The sequence below is a fragment of the Grus americana genome, chromosome 10 (assembly GCF_028858705.1).
Source record: "Grus americana isolate bGruAme1 chromosome 10, bGruAme1.mat, whole genome shotgun sequence".
NCBI classification, from domain to species: domain Eukaryota; kingdom Metazoa; phylum Chordata; class Aves; order Gruiformes; family Gruidae; genus Grus; species Grus americana.
In genome coordinates this window covers 4,731,780-4,754,361 of record NC_072861.1, presented here as the reverse complement: position 1 = coordinate 4,754,361, position 22,582 = coordinate 4,731,780, and the positions used below count along the sequence as shown (strand labels likewise).

The window sequence follows — 22,582 nt, the reverse complement described above, 5'->3', positions numbered from 1 at the left end:
CCATTCTCGAAGGGACAGACAGCTTCCTTACAACAGTCTACTACCCTGGAAAGGGCTGTTCTCCCTGGCACCTCTCTGGCCTGGTGGTCATCCAGATTAGCAGTGTTGGGGCCAGGTTCGTTGGTGTGCAAGCCCACCAGGCTGGGAGGCCTGTGCACACGGCAAGCTCGGGGGCAAGGGTGTAATGCAGTACTGTGCCTTGGCCCTGCTGTGGTGGGGATCAATGCAGCGTGAGCCTGGAGAGGCTGCTCTTATTTGGATTGCCCTCTGCCTTCCTTGCCTGCCTCTGGGGCCTTTCATGGAGTCCTCAATGCCCACCCTGGCTGTGGGACAAGTATCAATAGGGCTCTCCTTCCTGGGAAGCTACAGGAGGCAGCTGGCGGGCTGCAAGGCAGGCAGGCAAGGAGTGATGAATGGAGGACCGGAGATGGATGGATGGATGGATGGATGGATGGCGGGGCCATGGCTGGGAGGGGGGCCTGCTGTCTGGCGGCGTGGTGCTGGCCCCGCGGGAAGGGGTGGGGGGCCGGGTGGGTGTGACCCGCTCTCCCAGCCGCCGCCGCCGCGGTCCGCCCCGCTCACAAGGTGCCTGAGCCGGAGAGCGAGCAGTAGCGCCGCGTCCCCGCCGCCGTCCTTAGCGCCCGCCCCGCCATGCCCAACTTCGCCGGCACTTGGAAGATGAGGAGCAGCGAGAATTTCGACGAGCTCCTCAAGGCGCTGGGTGAGGCGCGGGGGTGCCCGGCGCCGGGCAGCGGGCAGCCCGGGGCTGTGTCCCGCGGGAGGGGAACACGGGGGGGCTGCAGCCGGAGCCGCGTTCTGGTGCCCGGTGCCTCCAAGAGCCGGGCACCCGGGAGAGCTCCGTGCGGGGGAAAGCTGTGAGCCCTGCCCGGGCAGGGGCGATCGCAGGCACGGCACGGTCACAGCCTCACCTGCGAACGCCGGTGGTCCCGCCTCAGGGATCCGGGCTGCCGCTGGCTGGGAGGCTCTGCCACGGGGATCCTTGCAAAGACCCCGCGTTTGCCGTCTGTGCACAGCCTGCCGGAGAGCCGCAGCTCCCTGCCGCGGCGGGCTGCGCGGAGCTTTGCGGTAGGGCTGCGCGCAGTGCCCTGGGGCCGCGCCACCGTTGCGGACCCCGGCCGCCTCTCGCCCCTGCCCCGATCCGCGTGGTGCTGGGCGAGCTCAGCCCAGGGCACGGCTGGCGACTTCAAGCTCTGCTTCCTCCCCACTTCGCCCAGGTGTCAATGCCATGCTCAGGAAGGTGGCGGTGGCTGCCGCCTCCAAACCCCATGTGGAGATCCGCCAGGACGGGGACCAATTCTACATCAAAACTTCCACCACTGTCCGCACCACTGAGATCAACTTCAAAATCGGGGAGAGCTTTGAGGAGGAGACGGTGGATGGACGAAAGTGCAGGGTAGGAGGAGAGCTGGGGTGCGTGTGTGTGCGTGTGTGTGCGTTACCAAGTTCTTTTTAGATGGGACAAAACACTTCTGTTGCCAGTGTTCCCAGACAGTGGCATTGCTGCCCTCCACCCCCTTCTTCCCAGAAACACTCTTTGGGGGTTCTTGGTGGTCGCTGCTCCTCTTGTCCGTCGTCCAACATTCTCCCTCTTGCAAGACAGGGTAAAACCGAAATCTGAAGGGAACAGAGTATGGCAGGTCCCAAAGACAGAGTTCTTGCCAGCTCCTTGACCAGCAGGGTTTTGTCCAGCTCTTTTTGCTTCCCTCTCCCCTGGAGACCTCAGCTGCAGTGAAAGCTCTCCCCAACCTCTGTCCCTGACAGCAACACGGGGAACAGTGGGGCAAAAGAGACCTTAAGAGGTAGGATTTACTGCACAAACCTGACATAACTTTTGTCCTGAAATAAATCAGCCAAATTCACAAGCAGGACCGCAGAATGTTGGTAGCTTGGGGCTGAAGTCCTCTTTCATTCCCTTGCAAGTGCATGTCTTCAGTTTGCTGATCAGATAAGTCTTTAACAGTGTAAGACAGACTTTCAGCTAGTGTTATACCAGCCATAATTACACCATCTCCTTGTGCAGAAGTGCATTAGAGGGCGTTCACTGGAGTGTTTGGGGCTTGATTCTGTGTGTGAGCCCCTGCTCCTCTACCTTTGTAACCACTTCTGTGGCCGTGGAGGGGGCTTTAAGTCAGCAGCGTCTGACACTAGCTTCTTGCTGGTGTAGATACGGGATCTGGGGTATCGGAGAATGGGGCTGTGATCATAGCTGTCTTCTGAAAAAAGTTATCAAAGGCATGGGTTAGTTATCCATTCCTCAGGCACTCTCACACTTGTAAGAGAAGTATATATAAAACACTTAAAAAAGAGGTATGAACAAAGAGTATCAGAATGTAGTCCCAAATGAGAATACAGTTTTAAAAATATCCTATGATGGTGAAATAATCTAATTTCCAAAATATGATCTCTGCTAATTCATGGGCCAGCTTCTGAGACCATTTGCACAACTAAAAATTCAGAACTTATTATCTCCACTGTGATTGCTGTGAATTTAAATTTAAGAAAAAAGGAGGCAGATTCTGGGAGTCAGTGAACATTTAGAACACCCACTTAATCTCTAGGATGAGTTATCATATATTTAAGAGTTTGTTCAGGAAATGCTGCTGGCTTTGTTAATTTATCTTGTTTGGCAAAAGTAGTATTTTAGTGTCTTCATGCATAATGCATATATAATAAATGCAACCCGCTTTCTAGAGAAGGATTTATTGCTGCAGATGGAACAACAATAATTACGGCTGTAAGCTATGAAAGTTGGAAAAATCTGAAAGAAATGTGTTTTGTGAAGTAGTAGATTTTTTCCATGTGCTGTGAAATTATTTATAGTCTGCTCTAAGGAATAAGTTGTACTGCTGTGTGTATATAACCAAGATGTGGCCACAGAGCAGAAACTGACAGATAATAAAATAATACTTCAGAATGTAATTTGCAATATCTGGCAAAATTGCTGACTGGTGATAGATTTTGATACACTTTATGGGGTGGCGGGTTTTGTTCTGCCAACTAACTTGATCCATTGTTCATACAGACAAAGAGCGACTCATATGTAGTTGTACTGCAAGGCATAGCTTCTATAACTGCCATTTACGATGGCTTGTTGGATTAAAAAACCCTATTGTTTTGAAAAAAATATTTATAAATTAAATAGCTAATTGTAAAGTAAAGTTTTTTTCCCTCGGAAAGTCTGGGAAGTGTTAACTTGAATTTATGTATACATATACACACACACGTATGTGTATGTATATGTATATGATCACAGACTAATGAATGTCTCCCATATGCTAGTTATAAAGCGATTACTTGCACATTCATTACAGGGCATCCTTCTGCACGGCTGTTCTACTGCACTGCAGAATAATAGTTCAGTGCTAGAATGAAAAGCGACAGAGTCAGGGCTTGCCTGTTTGTGAAAGCCAAACAAAATCCTACGAGTTTTTTCTTTTTCAGTGGTTTCATGGTCATTATTGAAATGCTTTGAAAAATACCCAAGGGTATTTCAATCTCCAGACCCACAACCTTAAAAAAGTAATATCGCAAACACTAGAATTCTAACAAAGTTTCTTTAATTTAGTTGTGATTTATTCTAGTTTGTTAGCACAGTAAGTGTTTAATATACAGTTAACTTGGCACAGTGCCATATACCATGAAAGGTTGTAAGTGACAAATACTGCATTATTTATGACCACAACATGATACGTATGATTCTTTATGCTAAGGGGACTCTGTAGTGATAAATAACATGTCAGATCAAACCACATGTGTACAAAGATGCTTGGGAATGTAGACACTACATTATCACATGTTGCTAAATTACACTTTTCAACATCAAGTGTTTCATGAAAACTGGGTGGCTTTTTAGTTTGGAAACAAATGCAGTTTTACACTGAAAAGACACATTTACAATTACTTTGTTATTAATATATGCCTATTTCCAAAATGCTCCCTCACACCTTAATTTTGATTTAACCCTGTCCACTGATGTCTTTTTCCCTTTGCCTTTATCTATCTATGTGTTGCTCCTTTACTGCAGCAATTATTCTCACTACTGCTCATTGTTGTCTCTCTGTCTCATGCTGCTGGGGAATGTAATTAATGTTATTCCTAATGGTTTTCTTGCCTGCAGAGTTTGGCCACTTGGGAGAATGAAAACAAGATCTATTGCAAACAAACTCTTATTGAAGGAGATGGCCCCAAAACATACTGGACTCGAGAATTAGCTAATGATGAGCTGATTTTGGTAAGAACAGTTTTTTGTTACCCTGTAGTATGACTTACTATTTTTCCTTCCTTAAATCCATCTGGAAAACTACCATTTTCATAATCCTCTACAGTACATTTCATACATCACTTTTCTTTCTTTTTAAATGGTTTTTGGTTTTTTAAGAACAAATGAAGATATATGCAGGTTCTCACTTGCATTTTGTTGCTAGAACTTTTGCCATACTTTTACTGGTAGAATAATCACAAGTGGGCCACGTCTGCTCTATAAATTCACACCACTAAAGAATTTGCTTGATTTATTGCAGATTTTCTCTGGCGAAAGTGAGATCAAGCCATTTGACCTCATTTCTGGAGAACCTTCTTTTTTAGGCATGTGCATAATATGTTGCTTCTTATCCACAGACACATGGTGTATAGTAGGAAAGATGTAGCATGTTAGCATGCTCTAATCTCATTCTGTTTATGAAGAACATATAATTCCTCCCCCATCTCTGCCACTTTCCCCAATTCCTTGATCATCTCTGAATCCACTTCAGAATCACCTTCATGAGTTTCTCAGAAATACAGCAGTTTGCACGTTTGCTCTCAGCCAACATTCCCCCACTCCTGAGTGACCTTGCAGATGGCAGCAGAGTTACTGTAGGCATTCTGAGCAGCACCTCTGCAACTGCCTCACCATTTATGCCATGAATCATGTGTGGTTTATTTATTTGTATTGTACTTTATTTCTGTTAGAGTTGAGTTCTCTTCACTGAATCTTTCCTCAGTAGTCCCTCTACATTAATGAAATAATATCCAGAACTGCATAAAGACACAGTTGCTCTGAGTTACAAGTAGCACAGTTCAGCTTGAGTTAATCATTTTATTGCATGTGTTCTTACTAGTGAATTCTGGATAAATAGTTGATTAGACTGTTACGCCTCATCAGTTTGGGCATGGAAGATAGGCTGCTGGAGTGACGGGTAAGAAAACATCAAAGCAGGGAGGTTTTATTTCAAACTATCACACGAACTAAACCTCTGCACTTTAAAAACCAAACAGCCTCCCCAATGTCTCTCTAAAACAGCTGGAGCTCTGTTTTTAAGATTGCATCTGAAACAAAACCAGGACCCAAACCTAACCAAGTATAATCAAAAAGCTTTTAAGGTGTTAATATTGTTCCAGACATCTTGGAACTGTTCACCTACCCCTTACGGGGAGGTGTATTCTGTTAGTGAAATCACACTGGTTTCTATTGAATGAATACTCTAATTCTGGATGATTTCTTTTGACTCAACCACTGGAATCCTTTGTATTATCAAAAAACTTCAGGAGGCAAAGTACTTTGATCTCTGCTTCACATCTTTATATATAATGCAGTGGACAAAATACATTCTCAAGTACATTTTTTCTAGCTTTCTAACAATACATTTCTGTAGTTTATTATTTAAGCAACAAACTAGTGAGGCAGCTGTTAAACAAAGTGAACGGTTCCAATCAAAGCAAGGAAGCCAGTCATAACAAATTGCCTCCTGCAATCAGCAATGTGAACTTACCCTGCTGGGGAAGAAGAAAGAAGTTGGTTAAGAAACCAGAGCAATTCAAAGATTATAAAGCCATTTAACCTTTTTTCTTGTATAATAGTCTGTTGAGCTTTTCTGAATTCATTATTTTTCAAATTAGGATATAAATTAGAAAAACTTCCTTCTTATTAAAATATTTCCATTTATAGGAACTCAGTCACAACTTTTGATAAGTTGTTTTACTGGTTAATTTCTGTGCCATTAAAATATACACATTATTTCTAATCTGTATATGTCTAGGTTCAACTTCCAGTCATTACATGTTGTGTATAAAAGAACCTAAGTAATATGCCTCAAGTTTGTTATTGCAAATACTTCTCTTAACAACACTGATCAAGCCACCTCTCGGAAGAACCTTCTCATTGTTAAGCTGAACCATTGGAAGACCTTGAGCCCTTCAATATAAAGCAAGCTTTCCTTGAATCATTCTTACAGTGCTTCTATAACCCCCTCCAATTTATCAGTTTCCTTTCTATGAACACCAGAACTGCACATACTGTTTTGCTAGCAATCACACTAGCACCTGATGTAGTGGTGACTTCATCTCCCTACTCTTACCTGAAATTATTCTGATTTACCTGCAACGTCTTTGTTAATGCTTCTTGGGGAACTCATGCTCAGCTGATCATGATCCCAAGTAATTTTCCTGGTTTCTGATTCCCCAGACTGATCTCCTTCCCCTCTCCTGCAAGTTGGGACTACATTCATTGGTTCCAATGTACAATTTTACTGTGGCCATTATGAAAACATAGTGTTTGCTTCCAAGTGATCCAGATCATTCTCTCTGTCTTTTACTATTTAATATGATATGCAGTTCCATTCTCCTACCTCTTTTCTGGAGCGTAATAGCCTATCTTGCTTTATTAAATATTAGGACATTACTTGGTCCTCAGGACAAAGATTTTCAAGCCCCTTATCATGTTCAATGGGAATGAATGTACAAATCTTTTAGATACATGGGTCAACGTGTTCAAAATCTTCTGACACCCTAAAGCTCAGCAATGAGGTGTTTCTAGGAGTAATGGTGGTGAGTGTGAGGTCTCTGGTCCTTTGGAGAAGTTAAGATGGCCAAAAGTAACCCTTCTGGGAGGCAGCAAAGGGTTCTACTGTTTGGAGGAAGACAGAAGAGGGTAAAGGAAGCTACGTTTTCTTGTCTGTAATTTTAGAACCTCAGAATATTCCCTCCAGACCATAATTTGGGCTTTAAAAGCTAAATGACCTGAAGGGATTGGCCGAGATGTGTTCTTCGACCATAGCAGGGAACAAAGTAGGAATAGGAGCTCTCAATGAGAAGATCCTGTGATCCCTTTTGATCTCTTGCCTCTCAAATGCGTTTGGGTTTTTCATCACTCCAGTGAAGAAAGATTCAACTTAGACTATTTTATCTTATGCTTGGAAATTTTCCTTGGATCTGAGTCTGCAAACCCCCACTTAGATCTTACTTCTTCAAAACTGACATCACAGTGAGAATAAGAGATCTTTCTTTGTCTTCTCCTTTCTTTCTTCTTCCATCCTCCCAGCTTTGTTAGGATTCTTTAGGACCTGAAATTCATTCTCATTCAGTTTTGCTGCCCATATCACTTCAAACATTTAACAATTGCCATCTTCACACTTCTCAAGCCTCCCTACTTACCTAAGAAATATTTTCTGTTCCTTTACTCTTTCTGATGTGCTTTGGTAAGCTTAAGTATTTCCATTCTGGCAGAGCACCTTCAATAAGCAGAAGGAAACCACATTTTGTGAACTTCTAGATGCCTGCAGCTGGGAAGCTGTCTTTTATGGGGCAGAGCCTGTGATGTAGCAGTTTAGGAACTCTGTAAGGCTGATACTTATTCTCACAGTCTCTGCTCCCAAAGAAATCTTTCAAGAAGTCTTGAGTCTCCTTCTTAGCTATTGCATGCATTTGCAGAAGAAATCAAGAAAACTCATACCCCATTTGAAAAAAGTTACAAGAAGGAATCTAAACTTTGTTAGACTGAGGCATGAATGGAAAAAAGGCTTGAGGCAACAGGCAGGGGGGAAGAAATGAGCTTTACTCTGCTAATACTGGCTGCATAAATGTTGGAGTTTTGCCACATAATTTTGATCTAATATGCTGCATTGCTTAGGGGGTCCATTAGATGATGACATTTTCCTAGTGGAAGGATATATTTTTCTCCCCAACACAGCATGTTAAATAAAATGCATTTATTATCACATATAATAAAAACAAAATCAGTGTTGAATTGTCATGACTACCACAGAGCTAAAATAGAAACCATATTACTGTATAATGATCAATCATTCTTGGATCCTGACAGAAGAATTCCTTATGTTCTTCAAAGATATACCCTTGGAGCAATATGATAATCTTCCATGTCACACCATGTCCTTGGTACACAGATGCTGGGAACAAGCTATTTAGTTAGCAAAGGTTTTCTTTACCTTTAGGTACCAGTTAAGTTTGCCTTTAGTTCTCCTAAGATCCTTGCAGCATGGAGAATGAGATTACTCTTGTTAGTAGCATAAGTAATATTTGACTCATACAATGGCAGATGTAGGTCTAAAGTCCTGTTAGAAAATGAGTCCTTTCAGCTGACTAAGGGAAGAAGGATCAAGCTCTGCTTTATAAAAAAAGCTGCTGTGAATGTGTTATAACATTGCAACTACTTTCGTCATTGCTGGTTATTCTAATCTCATCTGATGCATTTGCTGGGATTTCAGCACTGCATTTTTAGAAGTGCTGAACAATGTAGATAAAAAAATTACATGGAATATGCAAGCAAGGGAGGGTGAAAAGGATAGATCCCTATCAAAACCCACATTTGTTTGTCTTGACTGTATCTTTAGATTATATTGTATTGTACTTTAAGATTGTAATGCGTACAGAGAGTCAAGAATATCTGTATTTACAACGCCACATTCATAAACTATACTTGGATTAGCACTTGAGCAATCAAGATGAGAATATAGCATACAAATTTGTATTTCCTTTACTTGTCTGAAAAGTAAGAGCTGGGATCAAGTCTATTCTAATATGCTGTTTCTTCCCTTTTATACTGTATAATGTTTTTGTTGTTGCAGTGTGTTTTTGTCAGGGACATTAACGAGCTATCAATCACTTGTGTAAGTCAGAAGAACAAAAGGTCTGCTCTTACAAAGTTAAAGGATGCTGCTTCCAAATGTTAGCTATTCAAATGAGAAACGTTTATATTCAAACTTTATCTGCATTGCTGCTTTCATAGCTGCTCATGCCTCTATAGGTTTTAGTTTAATCTGTAACACACAAACATTTTAATGTGGACGATCACTGAAGAGGGGCTTTAAAAACAGCCTCAGACCACATTTTACACAGTTCATGTATCACACAGGGGTTCTCAGAATCAATTATAGCAAGGGTCAAAGATCAGAACATTAGGGGGGTTTCAAGCATGGTTTCTATTCTACATTCCCTCCCCAGAAAAATCATGCTGTAGTTGATTAAAACTGGTGAACTGTGGAGCCTAGATGAGTGAATGAACATTTTTTAAATGATATTGCTGGCTTCTGAAATTAAACATAGTAGGTGAGAAGGGTCAATGCAGATTTGGAAAGATACTTTGCGGCCGAATGCTGAGATTTGTGATGTGCCTAAGCCTTGTATCAAACAATGTTAAACTACCTAAGTGTTTAACTTTTCTATAGTTTTGGGAGAGTGGTCTTAAATAAAATCAGTTATCAAAAGGAGGACCTACTTATACTGGGGTCGGTGGAGGGTTTTGCTGCTGACCTCAGTAAAGCAGCCTTGATAAAAGTTTAGAAGCCTGTAGTAACACATACGTATATGTTGCATGGAACTAATGCTTTAGTTCACTATTTGCCACAAGCAGATTTACAAGGGGGCTTAGGAATCTGCAGCCCCTGCTCACTAGTACAGCCTGGTCTGGGTCATATCCCAAACACACAAGCAGAGAAAGAAGCTGAAGTCATTTGCATCTTGGATGCATCTGATCCTGTATATAGCCTCTTATAAATATCAGTTGTAGCTTAGATGTTTGCTATGTACTGGCTTTCAAGACTACTACTGGAAGATACCATTGTCTCATATTCTTACCTCTGTCATTTATTTGTTGCATGACTCTGAGGAAACTGTGTAATATAGCAGTTCTCAAACACAAATAACAACATTTAGGTACCTTGATAAATAACCTGATTTTGCACGGTCCTGTCGATTGATAGCCTGCAGAAAGTGAGGTTTTATGCTGGGTGATTTGTTATTAATATCCAAGTTTGAAAGTGGGGGCTACACCTTCTGTGACTACGGCCCCATAACGATCAACCCCTTTCATAAAACATGGGAGGCAGGAGGAGAAAGGAAATATGCAATATGCCTCTATTGTGAAGATTTATATCCTTATTCTGGATAACATGGAGGTTTGCATGTGGATAAAGCCTTTTCTGAGGATTCATTTAAATAATATCTTCTCTTCTCCACTTGTTTGCTGATGTATTCTGTCTTCCTTTAGCAAGTTGCCTCTGCAGGTTGGTCAGTCATGAGCAGATAACGGGATTTTTGCATACACTGGCAGAAATTATCTTTCCCAAGTGCTTGTTTCAATGACGGTCTTCCTAATTATACAGCGCGCTCCACTTATCACACAGGCTCCTCAGCAAATGTTTATAAAGAAGGCCTTCAAAAAGCAGATTTACTCATACAGTAATATATTACTGCCCTGTAATTCTGTTTTAATTGCTAATGATGTCAGTGGTCATCAGATTTTGAGTGAACTGAGAGAGGTCAATTTATTGGATTATCCCCCTCTGCAGGACTTTGTTTGCAGTGTGCTTTTGAACTCTTAACTACAGATTATGACAACCTAAGTGAAGAAAACAATTCTGTAATTTGCAATCATTGCACATTCCTATTTTAGATTTAGGTAAAAGCCTTGCCTTGTAGCATTTTGCGAGATAAGTGGGACCTTTGCAACCTGATGAGAATGTGGTGTTTGAAAATCCTGCATCTTCTCCTTAGATATGAATTGCAGTTTGGTAGTGTTGCACTTTTTTTCAGTTGCTCTGGTGAAACTTCACCACCAAATAGCCAGAATTGCTTGCTCTCTTTCTTTTTATTAGGACATTCTACTCCTTTGGGTCATGGAAAGCTAAATTTAAAGTCTGCTTGACAGGAACTATCACTTCTTTCCCATCTAGAATTAGAACCATAGACAGTAAACTGCTTCATCCTACCCCTGAATACAAGGATTTAAGTGTGAAGGATAGAGTAACAGCCTTTTGATTTGGACCTTCCCCTGAGCTTAGATCCAGCTGTACATTAGACATTTCTTTGAGTTCCCACAAGAAAAGGAATGCAGCAAGCTTGAACACATTCCTGTTTGCTTTGTTTAGCAACATTTAGTGGCGTTTTATCAACTATGCTAGTAAGTTACAAAAAGATAGGGAAACACCTTTTACGTAAGTCCACATTTAAACGATGTACACAACCATGACAATCAAAGCCATTTATGTGCTTCAGTATGGAATTAGGTCACTGATCATCTGAATTGGGTATTAGGTATAAAACCTAAGTGCTAAAAAGTGCAGCTTATTCCTGAAATAGATCAGAGGCCACATAACCTAAGCTGGGTCTTCAAGGAAAGGATGCCTGGCTGCTTGAGAAGTGCCCAGTGGCTACATGGTACTCCAGAGTAATTGTAATTGGGCTTTGCATGAATTTTATCTCTTTATGATCGAGATTTAAAGATATGATTGAGTTAAATTATAGTGATGTTCCAGACTGTGAGACTGCTGTGTTGCAGAGAATGACAATCCTTGTGTATAGCAACTAAGACTACTATGTGTTCGGGTTCCCCAGGTATGTCCATGTTTTCTGTTCTTAATTTTTATCCTGACAGAGCGATTTGAATGCAGTCATTTGCCTGAGATTTTGAAGAGTGCAGAAGTCCAGCTGGAGCTGGATGTTGGAAGTACAAAACAAACAGCCATTGCGCTTTGTCACAAGTGTGCCAAGTTGTGACTCTGTGAGTGCACAACAGTCAGTCTGCGTGTACATACAGTGAACTTGCTGCCTCTGCAAAGCATTTTGGATGCGCTCATACTACTGAGCTTTCCTAGAAAGTTACTATTTCTTTTTTCTTCCTCCACAAATTTTTATCTTTATTTTCACACTCCCTCCTGTGGGTCTTGCAAGGAAGCTGCCAATCAGACCACACTGATGTTTTAGGAGTGAGCTCTGCCCAGGAGCACAGTCTCAGAACTGGACACTAGAATTTCAGACACTGCGACCTACAGTGGCAGCCTAGGACAGACTTGCAGTATGGATCACATCTATTTCAATCTGCTCTTCCCTGCAGACTTCCCTCTCAATTCAACTGCTGACCTGTTGTGAGAATAACTGCTGTTGCACAGGTTTAGGGCAAGGAGCTTGTCTCCTAATTTCCCCGAAAGAATAGACATAAATTTACTTGGGAGGTTACAAGAGTTTTGGCAAACGGCTGCTGCAGCCTTTCTCATTAGAACTGGTTAATGTGGCACCCACTCAGATCAGAGATGTGGCTGCATAGCTGTGCAGCTCCAACTGTCAGACTGGGGCCGTGCCAGCTCTTGAAGAACACTACACAAAGACTGTTTTAGTATTCTTTATGAATTGTGTTGAAATAGCAGTGGGGGACCCAAACTTCACTGTGCTTAGCAGTGCCTGAATGTAGCATAGAAAGACAATCACTGTCACAGTGACCTTCCAGACTCCACAGACAACCTCAACCCCTGGATGGTCTTGACTCTGACTTGCTTTCTCTGGCAAAGCTCCTGCTGAAATAATTTCATCTTTGTGTATAATTTTGGAAATGTTGAAGGAAGCCATAGTAAGGGTATTTGCAGCTGCTGCTGTGGGCAATAGAGAACTATCTGCATCCTTTAATGTTCATTTTCAGACATTTTCATGTGTAAGCTAAAAATGTATATAAAGATTGATATGATAAGCTCTTTATATGCATAAAAACAAAGCCTATATCTCCAAAATACTAACAGACTTTTCTCCTCAATAAAGTGAACAAAATATAAGCCAGAGTCAGTTTTAAAGCCAAGTCCTTTCAAAGAGGTGTTGGCCAAAACAGGCATGGAAAGCATTAAAACAAATAAAGTCCAGCTGAATTTTCATAATACATTGGGGTAGGTCTTAATTATATTTTTCAGTCAGACCTTGGCAGTTATTACAGCCAAACATCCCACCTCACAACTTGTTAGCGGTGAGCTCGAAGCTGTCTGTGAGTATAGCTGAACATGAAGTTTTTTGCAGTCAGTACTCACTCTGGCACCCATTATTTCCTTCATGCTTAATGGCTTGCTTAGATTTTAGCCTGCCAGACCTGAAATTACATACAAACACTCTGGGGTTTAGGTGGCTTTCTCAGACAGCTGCCACAATCACTGTCCTGCCTAAATGTCCTGCTAATCTGTACTGCGATGTTGCTGTGGTAGAATTGCCTTTTAAGTGCAGAACTGCGGAGCGATTTAAAAACCGCGGGCTTTCGGATTAATATCTGAAACTCAGTTTCAGTCAGTGGTATAACATCATATAACACCAGCTCTACGTTTCTGGAAAATCGAGGTACTCTGAGGTACTGAATCTAGTATAAGAAATGGGCTGATAATGGGACATAGTCTGTAGTAAGTCAGTGACTTTCAGATGTATAGTGATCAAATGTTTGTAAGATCTCATAGGTGTTTAGTCATGTGAAATGAGTTTGATTTCCACTACATTTTTCTCCATTATGTGCCCTCATTTCAGACCCTTATCATAGTTAACAAATTCACTGGTTAAGGTCACAGTATCCTGAGAGAAGGTTGTGATTGACACTGCCCACATTACAGCTTGGGAGAGAGGGTTTTGGTATTCTAGCATGGTGTGTCAACATCTTGCAGCAGCATTATGTTTACATGTCATAGGTATACATTCTCCTGGTCTTCAGCTTGCTCCACTGACTTCATTTGAACTACTCTGATTTATACCTGCAAATACCAAGGACTACCTTTTGAACATGCCATCTGAATTCTGCCATCAGCATTTCTAGTTCAAAGTGCTGCAACTGTTTCTAAATATAACAACAGTAAATGCCAAACTATCTTTCTTTTCTCATGTTTATTTATTAATGCCTGCCAAGAAACTATAGAAAAAGGGAATTTCTGTGTCATTTATCATTCTGACAAAATTCATCGTGCCTTGGAAAAAAGGTCACTTACATTGCATTCCTCTTCCAAAATGACTCCTTTCTTTATTCTCATCTGTCAAAAGACATAGGAAAATGTATTTCTGCTGTAGCACTAGCTACTATAGTAAAAATAGCATGAAAAAATGGTGTTAAATATTTGCTGTTTTCCATCTCTTCTGATTGATTTCTATTTCTTTTCCAGACCTTTGGTGCTGATGATGTTGTGTGCACAAGAATTTATGTAAGAGAGTAAAAACATCAATTTACTTGTCATCTGGGATGAAGTGGAAAACTGTGAAAATCCCCAGTATAATGAGTATCTGTGTGTGCTGTTACTAATGCGGTGTTCTATGTGACCGTGTCTGTTATATCCTCTGTTAAGTGTATTTTGCTTTCGTCTTTCATCGCAGACACTATTCCTTCCCACTGTTATGCCATCATTTTTCGTGTCTGCTTTGTATTTTGTAGTTGTCACTTGCTATGGTTTCATCAATTATTAAACTTATTGGGCATAACTCACAGCCGTTTTGGGGCATTTTTGATAGAAAACCCAGCAGTGCTCTGATTAGGACTGAAATGCTTTTAACCCTCTGTTGAAGTCAGTGTGGAGTTTCACTGCTTTGGCTAGCACTGTGCTGTCTGGGAACACCTCCTAGGGCAACGCAAAGCACGGGAGACCAAGTGAATTGCAAGGCCTTTCATGGAGCTGCAGGCTGCTCTCTCAAACCCAGTGTTGTGGTTTAACCCCAGCTGGCAACTAAGCCCCACATAGCTGCTCGCTCACTCTCCCCACAGCAGGATGGGGGAGAGAATCGGAAGAGCAAAAGTGAAAAAACTCGTGGGTTGAGATAGAGACAGCTTAATAAGTAAAGCAAAAGCCGTGCATACAAGTAAAGCAAAACAAGGAATTAATTCACCACTTCCCATTGGCTGGCAGCTGTTCAGCCATCTCCAGGAAAGTAATAACGGTCAGTTGGGAAGACAAACGCCATCACTCCAAACATCCCCCTCTTCCTTCTTCCCCCAGCTTTATTATGCTGAGCATGATGTCATATGGTATGGAATATCCCTTTGGTCATAGGGATCAGTTGTCCCAGCTGTGTCCCCTCCCAACTCCTTGTGCGCCCCCAGCCTACTCACTGGTGGAGTGCTGTGAGGAGCAGAAAAGGCCTTGACTCTGTGTAAGCACTGCTCAGCAGTAACTAAAACATCCCTGTGTCACGAGCACTGTTTTCAGCACAAATCCAAAACACAGCCCCATACTAGCTACTGTGAAGAAAATTAACTCTATCCCAGCAAAACCAGCACACCCAGCGCTCTGCTTCTCTCTTTCTTGCCGTCCTGTCTCCTTGTGAGAGTTGTTGCGGAACAATTCCTGTATCCTGTGAGTGCTGGGACTGCGATTCAGCAGAACCAGTCAAGGCAAGGAGAGATCTTTACCCTCTTTCCTGCTGTGCCTCTGAAGAATGCCCAAACTTTCCCTGTTGAGACACTCGTTATCCAAGTACAAAACCCAGCTGTATCTACAGGACAAATAACATTGTGATCATGAGTAATACTTAATGTCATCACACCCAAGCACTTCAGGCCTGATCAGGGAGCCAGCAGAATCTGACAGACTTTACTTGTTTGGGCCATAAAAAGATAAAGCTGAGAAAAGCTGCTTTTCTCCCACTTTCTCACCTGTGACAGAGAGAACTTCTGATGGCTTCACTCCCCCTCAGTGTCACCGTTCTCACTTTTGGTGACTCAATATTTTACTCTTTGAACAACTAAGTATTTCACAAACCAGGGCCATAGTTCAAGAATGAAAGAAACACCAAATTTAATGTATTTATTCTGGCTCAGTGTTCTGGCCACAGCACTATCGAGTATTAGATTCAAGCTGAACAGACATTCCTCTAATGAACCAGAAACTCTTCTGTTCTTCAGCCTTGGAAATACCTGGAGATTGAGACTAGGAGCACTACTCAGTACAATACCCAAGCTTATCTGACCAACTTTCAGCTTTGCAAGAACAATTTATCTGCTTCATGTCACCCAATCATAGAAGGTTTTTAAGAGGTTCAGTGTTATCAGAGTATAGGGACTGTGCTCGATACTCAGAATGGGAAAATAGGTCCACACCTTGATTGTCTTGGGACATCCATGGGAAACAAATGACTTTGTCTCTTCATCACTTGCATAGCTATGCTGAGGAATCCCCTTTGAGAGGATTGTCAAACTGCTATGGAGGAATCAGCCACCTGTTCTATATATTGCAGTGTGAGCTACAGCAGCACAACAGGAGAGAACCATACGATGTTTTCTGTCTCTTCTGACCAGTCACACTTTCTTTCTCTGCCATCAGCACTCAAGATACAATATTGCAGTTGAAAAGGGACATCTTTTCCTTCCACATTCTAACCTTAAGCCAAATCCTGTTTCGAAGACCTTGGTTCAGTCGGTACCAATTAAATACACTGCATGTTAGCTCACATTGAAGCATGGGCTGAAATTAGTTCATTGTGGTTTGGATGCAGCTGAAGTTACCCCCCGGGTAAGAATGAAACCATGAAGGGGAATGACAGTGATCTATCTTTATTTTCTATCTTCTTTTAAGATTCAAATTAAAATAGTTGGGTGGGGTTTTTTTCCAAACAAATTCCATTTCAGAGGTATCTGGACCTGCTTGTGCAATCATCTGTGCCAAAGGGACTCCATACAAAGTTCCAGGCTGAGCTAGCTCAAAGCTTCTCAGTTATGCAGACAAAACTGTGTCTTGCCACATCAAGGCTGAGATGTAAATAGCACTGTGTTGCAGGACATGCTGGTACATGCCATATCCTACAGCAACAGGAGCCCACCAACACTGTAGAGTGCTTTGCTTCCATCTCCCAGAAGGTGGGTGGTGGATGTGGGGGCTGGTACAAGCTGATGAGGCAAGTAGTAGAGCCAAAGCCAATAGGTAGCAGGGCTGGTTTTCCATTCCAGAAAAATGCTAGTCTTAGCAATTACCTTTTCTGCCTGTGTCTAAAGCAGCCCTGATGCATGGTTTGTGAGGGTTCAGCAAGGTGTTAGGATGAATCTCACATTGTCTAGAGCAAGTGAGTGCATTTAATGGAAGCAGTGATTTCTATGTTTCATTTCTAGGAAGGCTCATGATAAGCTGTTGCACTGCTCAAGCAAATATCCTTCAGAAAGCTTTCCCATCAACTGGAAAATACCAAGTCAGGTTTCCATCCAGTTGGCAACTACTATCCAAGTAGTAAAGCATGAGCTGTGTAACTGGGTTGTAGAGGTTATGATTAAAAACAGGCTCTTGGGATGTGAGCTACCCTGCATAACTGGGAACTTTCTTCTTCCAGGATTGAAACTGTTCCCCTAAGCTTCATTTGTAGTCTGGCATGACAGAAGTTCCTTTCTTTAGTAATTTCAGTGTGGAAGCTTCACCACTTGCTTGACTTTCATGAAGTTACATTAGAGTTACTGGTGCATGGGTAAATTCATATGAACAGAGACTAGAATTGGTCCAGGGTGTTAGTTTTATGGTTCATTCTTGCAACAGTGCGAAGGCCAAATTGCATTTTGTGAGTCCTCCTGGATTTAAAAGTTCTTCAAATCTAGGCACACAAGGATTTGGAATGATTTTACTGGCCAAAAGCCTTGCAGTTGCCTCCTGCCTTTCTTTTCTTTGCTGAGATTAAGCTCCTTTGGGAACATGGAAGTTGAACAATGCCAGGATGGCTAACAGAGACAGTTTTATCCGCTTTTTGTGTAAAAAAATCATGAATTCATCCCTCCCTAGATGAGGTGATGGAAGCAGAGTTACTATAGCTGGCATCCACAAAACCTTAGTTTCACAACATCTGAGTGTTAAACAGTCGCTTAGCAGAATAGGATCCTGAACGCTTCAGGCGGCCACTCTCTGCACATAGGAGGGAGGGACTTTTCTAGCCAAAGGTGCCAGGACAATGGAGCACCTAAGGGTTACATAAATGGTTTGTTGATTACTTGGTAGCATGTGGAGATCTGAAAAGGGCCCCAGGGATTTTATGGATATCGCCTTCCAAATCCAATTGATTTGAATCAAAGACCCTCTCTGCATCAGTAGGTCTTTTAATCAGGCCTGTGATGGAACAAGCAGTAGGGCTAGGGACAGAGCCTGGCTCACAGTTATGCGTATCAGTGAGCAGGCAGAAACTTCCTTCCCCTCATGCTGCTGTGTTCTAATTAGCACTTTGTCACCTGACCTGAAAGCACTCAGTGGTTACAAGCATAGAATAGTGTCAAACATATAGCTCACCTCTGTCTGGATGGCAGCTGATTGACCACTGTATGCATAACCACCCACTGCATGTCTGCTGTCTTGCAAGTCTCTCTGCCCAAGAAGCTAGACTTATGAGGTCTGCCAGTGCTCAGTGGTGATGGCCAAATGACTTTCAGGCTTTGTTGCTAAGACCTTTCTGATCATATAAGTGAATGCATTAGGGAATTCTTCCCTGTGAGTTTATTACAACACTGCTGTTTATGTTTGAGAGTATTTCTCCACACAAGGCCAGCAGAATATAGGTAGCTAAGAAGGTGAGAAGTCTTCTTCCCTGAAATCTAAAGGCTTTGTCTTGCAGTTGCCTAACAGTCCTTCTGATTGAATGGATACAGTACAAGTGAGTATTCAGTTGCCTAAACATGGGTGTCTACAGCTATTTTAGATGTCTTATGTATCCAAGAGATCTGCACAAAGCTGGCGTATAACACAGGCTCTGCGTGACACCTGTGCCTTTTTTTGGAGAGGCAGCAGCAGACCAGGGACGAAACCTGAGGGCATCGCAACATAGATGGCTGTGATTAGGCAACTGACTCCTAACCTATGTGCCTGAAGGCTTGGGACCATGCTGTGCACTGCATTGACCAAACTGATAACTAGCTGCTACAGCAAGACAAAGAAAGGGTTATACAGATATCTGCAGCAACTTAGCATATGTGTAACATTTCATAAAACCAAAACTTGCCCACATGAGTGGAACACTAGGATACTGCAGCCATATTCTCTGCCCTAGGGCAAGAAGAGTTCATTTTAGGATTTTCCTTTGATTTTCTATACTTTGTTCTTATGCTGCTTTCATATAACATTTATTGTTTTTCTTTTCTCCAGAAAAAAATAAACATCCTAACCAGTAAACAGATCAGGCAGTGAAGTTGGATTCAAAATAATCCACTGTGGGAAACCCAAAATACGAAAAAAAATATCTCAACCAGAAAAGTGATATTGCATTGAATTGTTCAGTTCACTCGTATCTGTACCACCAGCTACTGTTGTGTGGGAACAGAGCTGTCCCACTGCATGCTGTATGCCCTGGAGAGCTGCTTTAGCTCGAGTGATCACTTTTTGCACTCTGAGTGCAAAGAGATCTATTCCTGCTGACAGGAAGCTCCAAATCCCATATGGCTGCACAATCCAGAGTCTTTGAATCCTCTTAAAATATGTGCTGTCTGAATACTGTCATGTCAGAAGTGGAACAACCTAAGGTGTTCTCTTTGATATTACAGATGGCTGGCTGGCTGGCTGGCTGAGGGTGGTGAAAAAAATGCTGTTATTAATAATGGAGGAGTAGGAGGGAATAGAAGTCATGGTGTTTTCTGCTAACTTCATTTTCAACATTCCTCACATTGCCTCTCAGAACATGAGGCCAGTTTCAATCAGAAGCAAAAAAACCTCAGGATTCTTGAAATTTTAGTTCACTCTTACTTGACTCCTGCTGCACTCTGATAAATCAGAACGAAGTTCTGAAACCAGGGATTTTGTCTCGTATCTCTCATTCTGTTTCCATCTGAGGGCCTGCCAGTGATGCACCGCCAACATAATCTGTGGCAGGCACTCAGGTTTTTTGCCATGTTCTCAAAACAAAGAGGAATCTGGCAGCTAATCTGTTTTACAAGCTTGAGTACGATTTGCTTTTAGAATTTGCTGTACGGTCACACACTGCAACTAGAAAGGAAGGTGCTGAGGCTTGAAATGGTTTCTGCAGCAGGCAGTACCTCTACAGTCTTCTACTAGATACTGCTATCTCCCACACAAACCAGCTGCTCACTGGGAGAGGCAGTTCAGTTGCTCAAGTAGGAAGGAGGTGACAGTCTAGGTGACTGACTGAACTACAAATTTCTTAAAAGCCCTGTAGATATGTATCTCAGTGTTAATCTTCAGAAGATGTTCATGTGGAGCTGATGGACTGATTTCATCACAGGTCTGATGAGTTCACAGAAAGTTTACAAAGGGATGGAGCTTTCATGTCCTAGTAGCTGCCACTGCTGGGAGATAAAGGTACAATTGGAAATCAAGTGATCTTACAGAAACTGCAGATAGGAATAGCTTTAGTGGCTCGGTGCAAAGGTCCTCTCTCCTCCCATACCCGGTGCCTAAGACTCTTCCCTGAGACCTCTGTGAGCCTGCATATCCCTTTAGCAGGCTGAAAGACATACCGCTAGTCTGCCTCCAAACCATGCCTTGGAAATACCTCTATGTGCTTGTGTCCCATTCACTCCAATTTCCTAACCTTTGTGTGCCACATACATAAAAAATGGCAGGACTTTTTTATGCCCATCAAAGAGACCAAGGGACCTGTCACCTTTTTAAATGCCTTGAGAATTTTTGGCATCTCAGGTTGGGCTAAGACAGACAGCATCACTGATATATACAGCAGTTTTGATGACCAAGGACTTAGGGATTCTACCCACTGTGAGTAAAGTAAAAAGCTTGCTATCCTTTTTTTGTTCAGCTTCTATTCTGCCCTGTAACACAAACCCAGAAAATACACCCAGAAGATGAGAGTTTATCTTAGCATCTCTGGAGAGGGATCAGCGATTTAAAACAATCTTGACGGAAAGCAGTGCTATCAATGTTACTCAGAGAGACCTTTTGAGCAGTAAGCTAATGTCCGTGGCAATGCTGAGATTCTGACGCTATTAAGAGGCTGCTGATTGCTGAAGCTATTTCTTTCCATTTCTCTTGCTGCAGTTGGGAGATTTTTAAAATGTTCCATATGTGGAAGTTTATGTAAAATTGACACTGTGCCATAACGATGCACAGTGAGTCTGGGACATCTAAATAATGATATTAATTTGCATAGGATCCTCTGCAGGGTGTGCCAGGACATCAGCAATGACTGCAGTGAGAAGTCTGTGTCTGAAGTAAGCACCTAATAACTCTATTTGCAGTTTTTAACACTGAGCTTATGCAGTCTGTGGCAAGGCTAGAGACAGAGAACATATTGCAGTTATTACAGAGCTTGAAGTCCAAGTTCCTTTTAAGACACGTCACCAGCAATGTGTTTTAATCAAAAGTATTTTAGTGAAGTAAATTGGAATCGTCTGGACCTGACTGGCATCGTGTTCTCTCGTGTGATTTATTTCCTAATTCCTTTAATGAACTTGATATCAATACTTTGTGATGAACATGAAGAACAAACAGTAAGGATCTGTAATGCTTTGCATTAGCACAGGGCATACAGAAATGTTGCGGTTGTTGGCTTTGTTGCTGCAACAAAGAGAATCTTCAAAACTGGTCATAGGGCAGCTATGGGAATGGTCAGGATGCTGTGAAAGGACCATTTTCAGGGACAGAGCTTTCTTCCTTGCTATTGTTTAAGTAACAGGAGAATGAATTAAATCATTGATTTATTGCCGACATTTCATCCTGCTGGAAAAATATCTAGGAAGATACTCCAGGACTTGGAGTGGGGGATATCTTGCAGTATTTCTCCTAACCCCATTGCCAGAGTCCCAAGCAGCAAGGACACAAAAGTAAATTTTCAAGAAAGGGAAGAAGGAGGCAAGAAAGGTGTAGTGTGTGTGAGAAATAGCCATCATGTCAGAGTACGTAGTTTTCGCACAGCTACAGTAGTCATAGCTAAAGAGGAACACAGTGCTCTCTTGCCTTTCTTTCATTTTATTAGAAAGTGACCAATTTTGTTCAAAACTTATTCCTGACTTCTACCTGACTGAAAGGTAGACAGATGGCATGATTGAAAGACCTCGCTCCAATCTTGGGAAACCAAGCTAGAATACAATGAGAAATGTACAACTGACACAGTTTTAGTGACAGAAGGGAATACTATACACTCCTACAGGTAGTATGAACAGTGCTATGAAATGTACCATTCTGTTGTTTTTCCAAAGCTTTTTGATTTTACCCTGTGGATTGACACTGGAGCAGTACAGATTTTCCGTACAAAACTCAAACAGCTCTTTCCCCTCTCACCACAGAGAGTATCCTGTGCGTTATGTCAGTGGGGAACACTCTGCCTTGTAGATAAAAGTTCAAAAAATCTCAAGTACAATACTTGGAATCATAAGAAGGATCTCAGAATAAAGCCTTGAATCTGTTCCAAGGCAGGGAGGAGGAGAGAGAGGGAATTTATAACTTTTTCTACCATTTTTTTTCTCCTTGATTTTGGCTGAGAAACAGAATTTAAGGAAGAGTTTGAATATTCTGCCATAATTAAAAGCCTGGGAAGAACTTCTTTGTATGCTTTTTAACTTACATGCATTTGAACAAATTGCTGCATAGCTCCCTAAACCGTTTGACATTTGCTCTTGTTAGGGCAAATTGTGGTTACATCT

At 42.0% G+C, this 22,582-nt stretch overlaps 1 protein-coding gene across 1 annotated transcript; it reads left to right on the top strand.

Annotated features, from left to right (window-relative positions):
- The first annotated feature begins 592 nt into the window (after positions 1–592).
- Positions 593–14,497, top strand: CRABP1 (cellular retinoic acid binding protein 1). The gene is made up of 4 exons (XM_054836250.1): positions 593–721; positions 1,236–1,414; positions 4,139–4,252; positions 14,187–14,497. The coding sequence occupies exons 1-4, from the start codon at positions 652–654 to the stop codon at positions 14,235–14,237; spliced, it is 414 nt and encodes a 137-aa protein (XP_054692225.1). The 5' UTR covers positions 593–651; the 3' UTR covers positions 14,238–14,497.
- Positions 14,498–22,582: the final 8,085 nt, after the last annotated feature.

Excerpts from the sequence above, each read along its gene's own strand:
- CRABP1 (XM_054836250.1), top strand. The coding sequence starts at position 652 with ATGCCCAACTTCGCCGGCACTTGGAAGATGAGGAGCAGCGAGAATTTC. Across the intron at positions 1,415-4,138 it reads TGGATGGACGAAAGTGCAGG|AGTTTGGCCACTTGGGAGAA; the intron begins GTAGGAGGAGAG and ends TCTTGCCTGCAG. Across the intron at positions 4,253-14,186 it reads CTAATGATGAGCTGATTTTG|ACCTTTGGTGCTGATGATGT; the intron begins GTAAGAACAGTT and ends TTTCTTTTCCAG.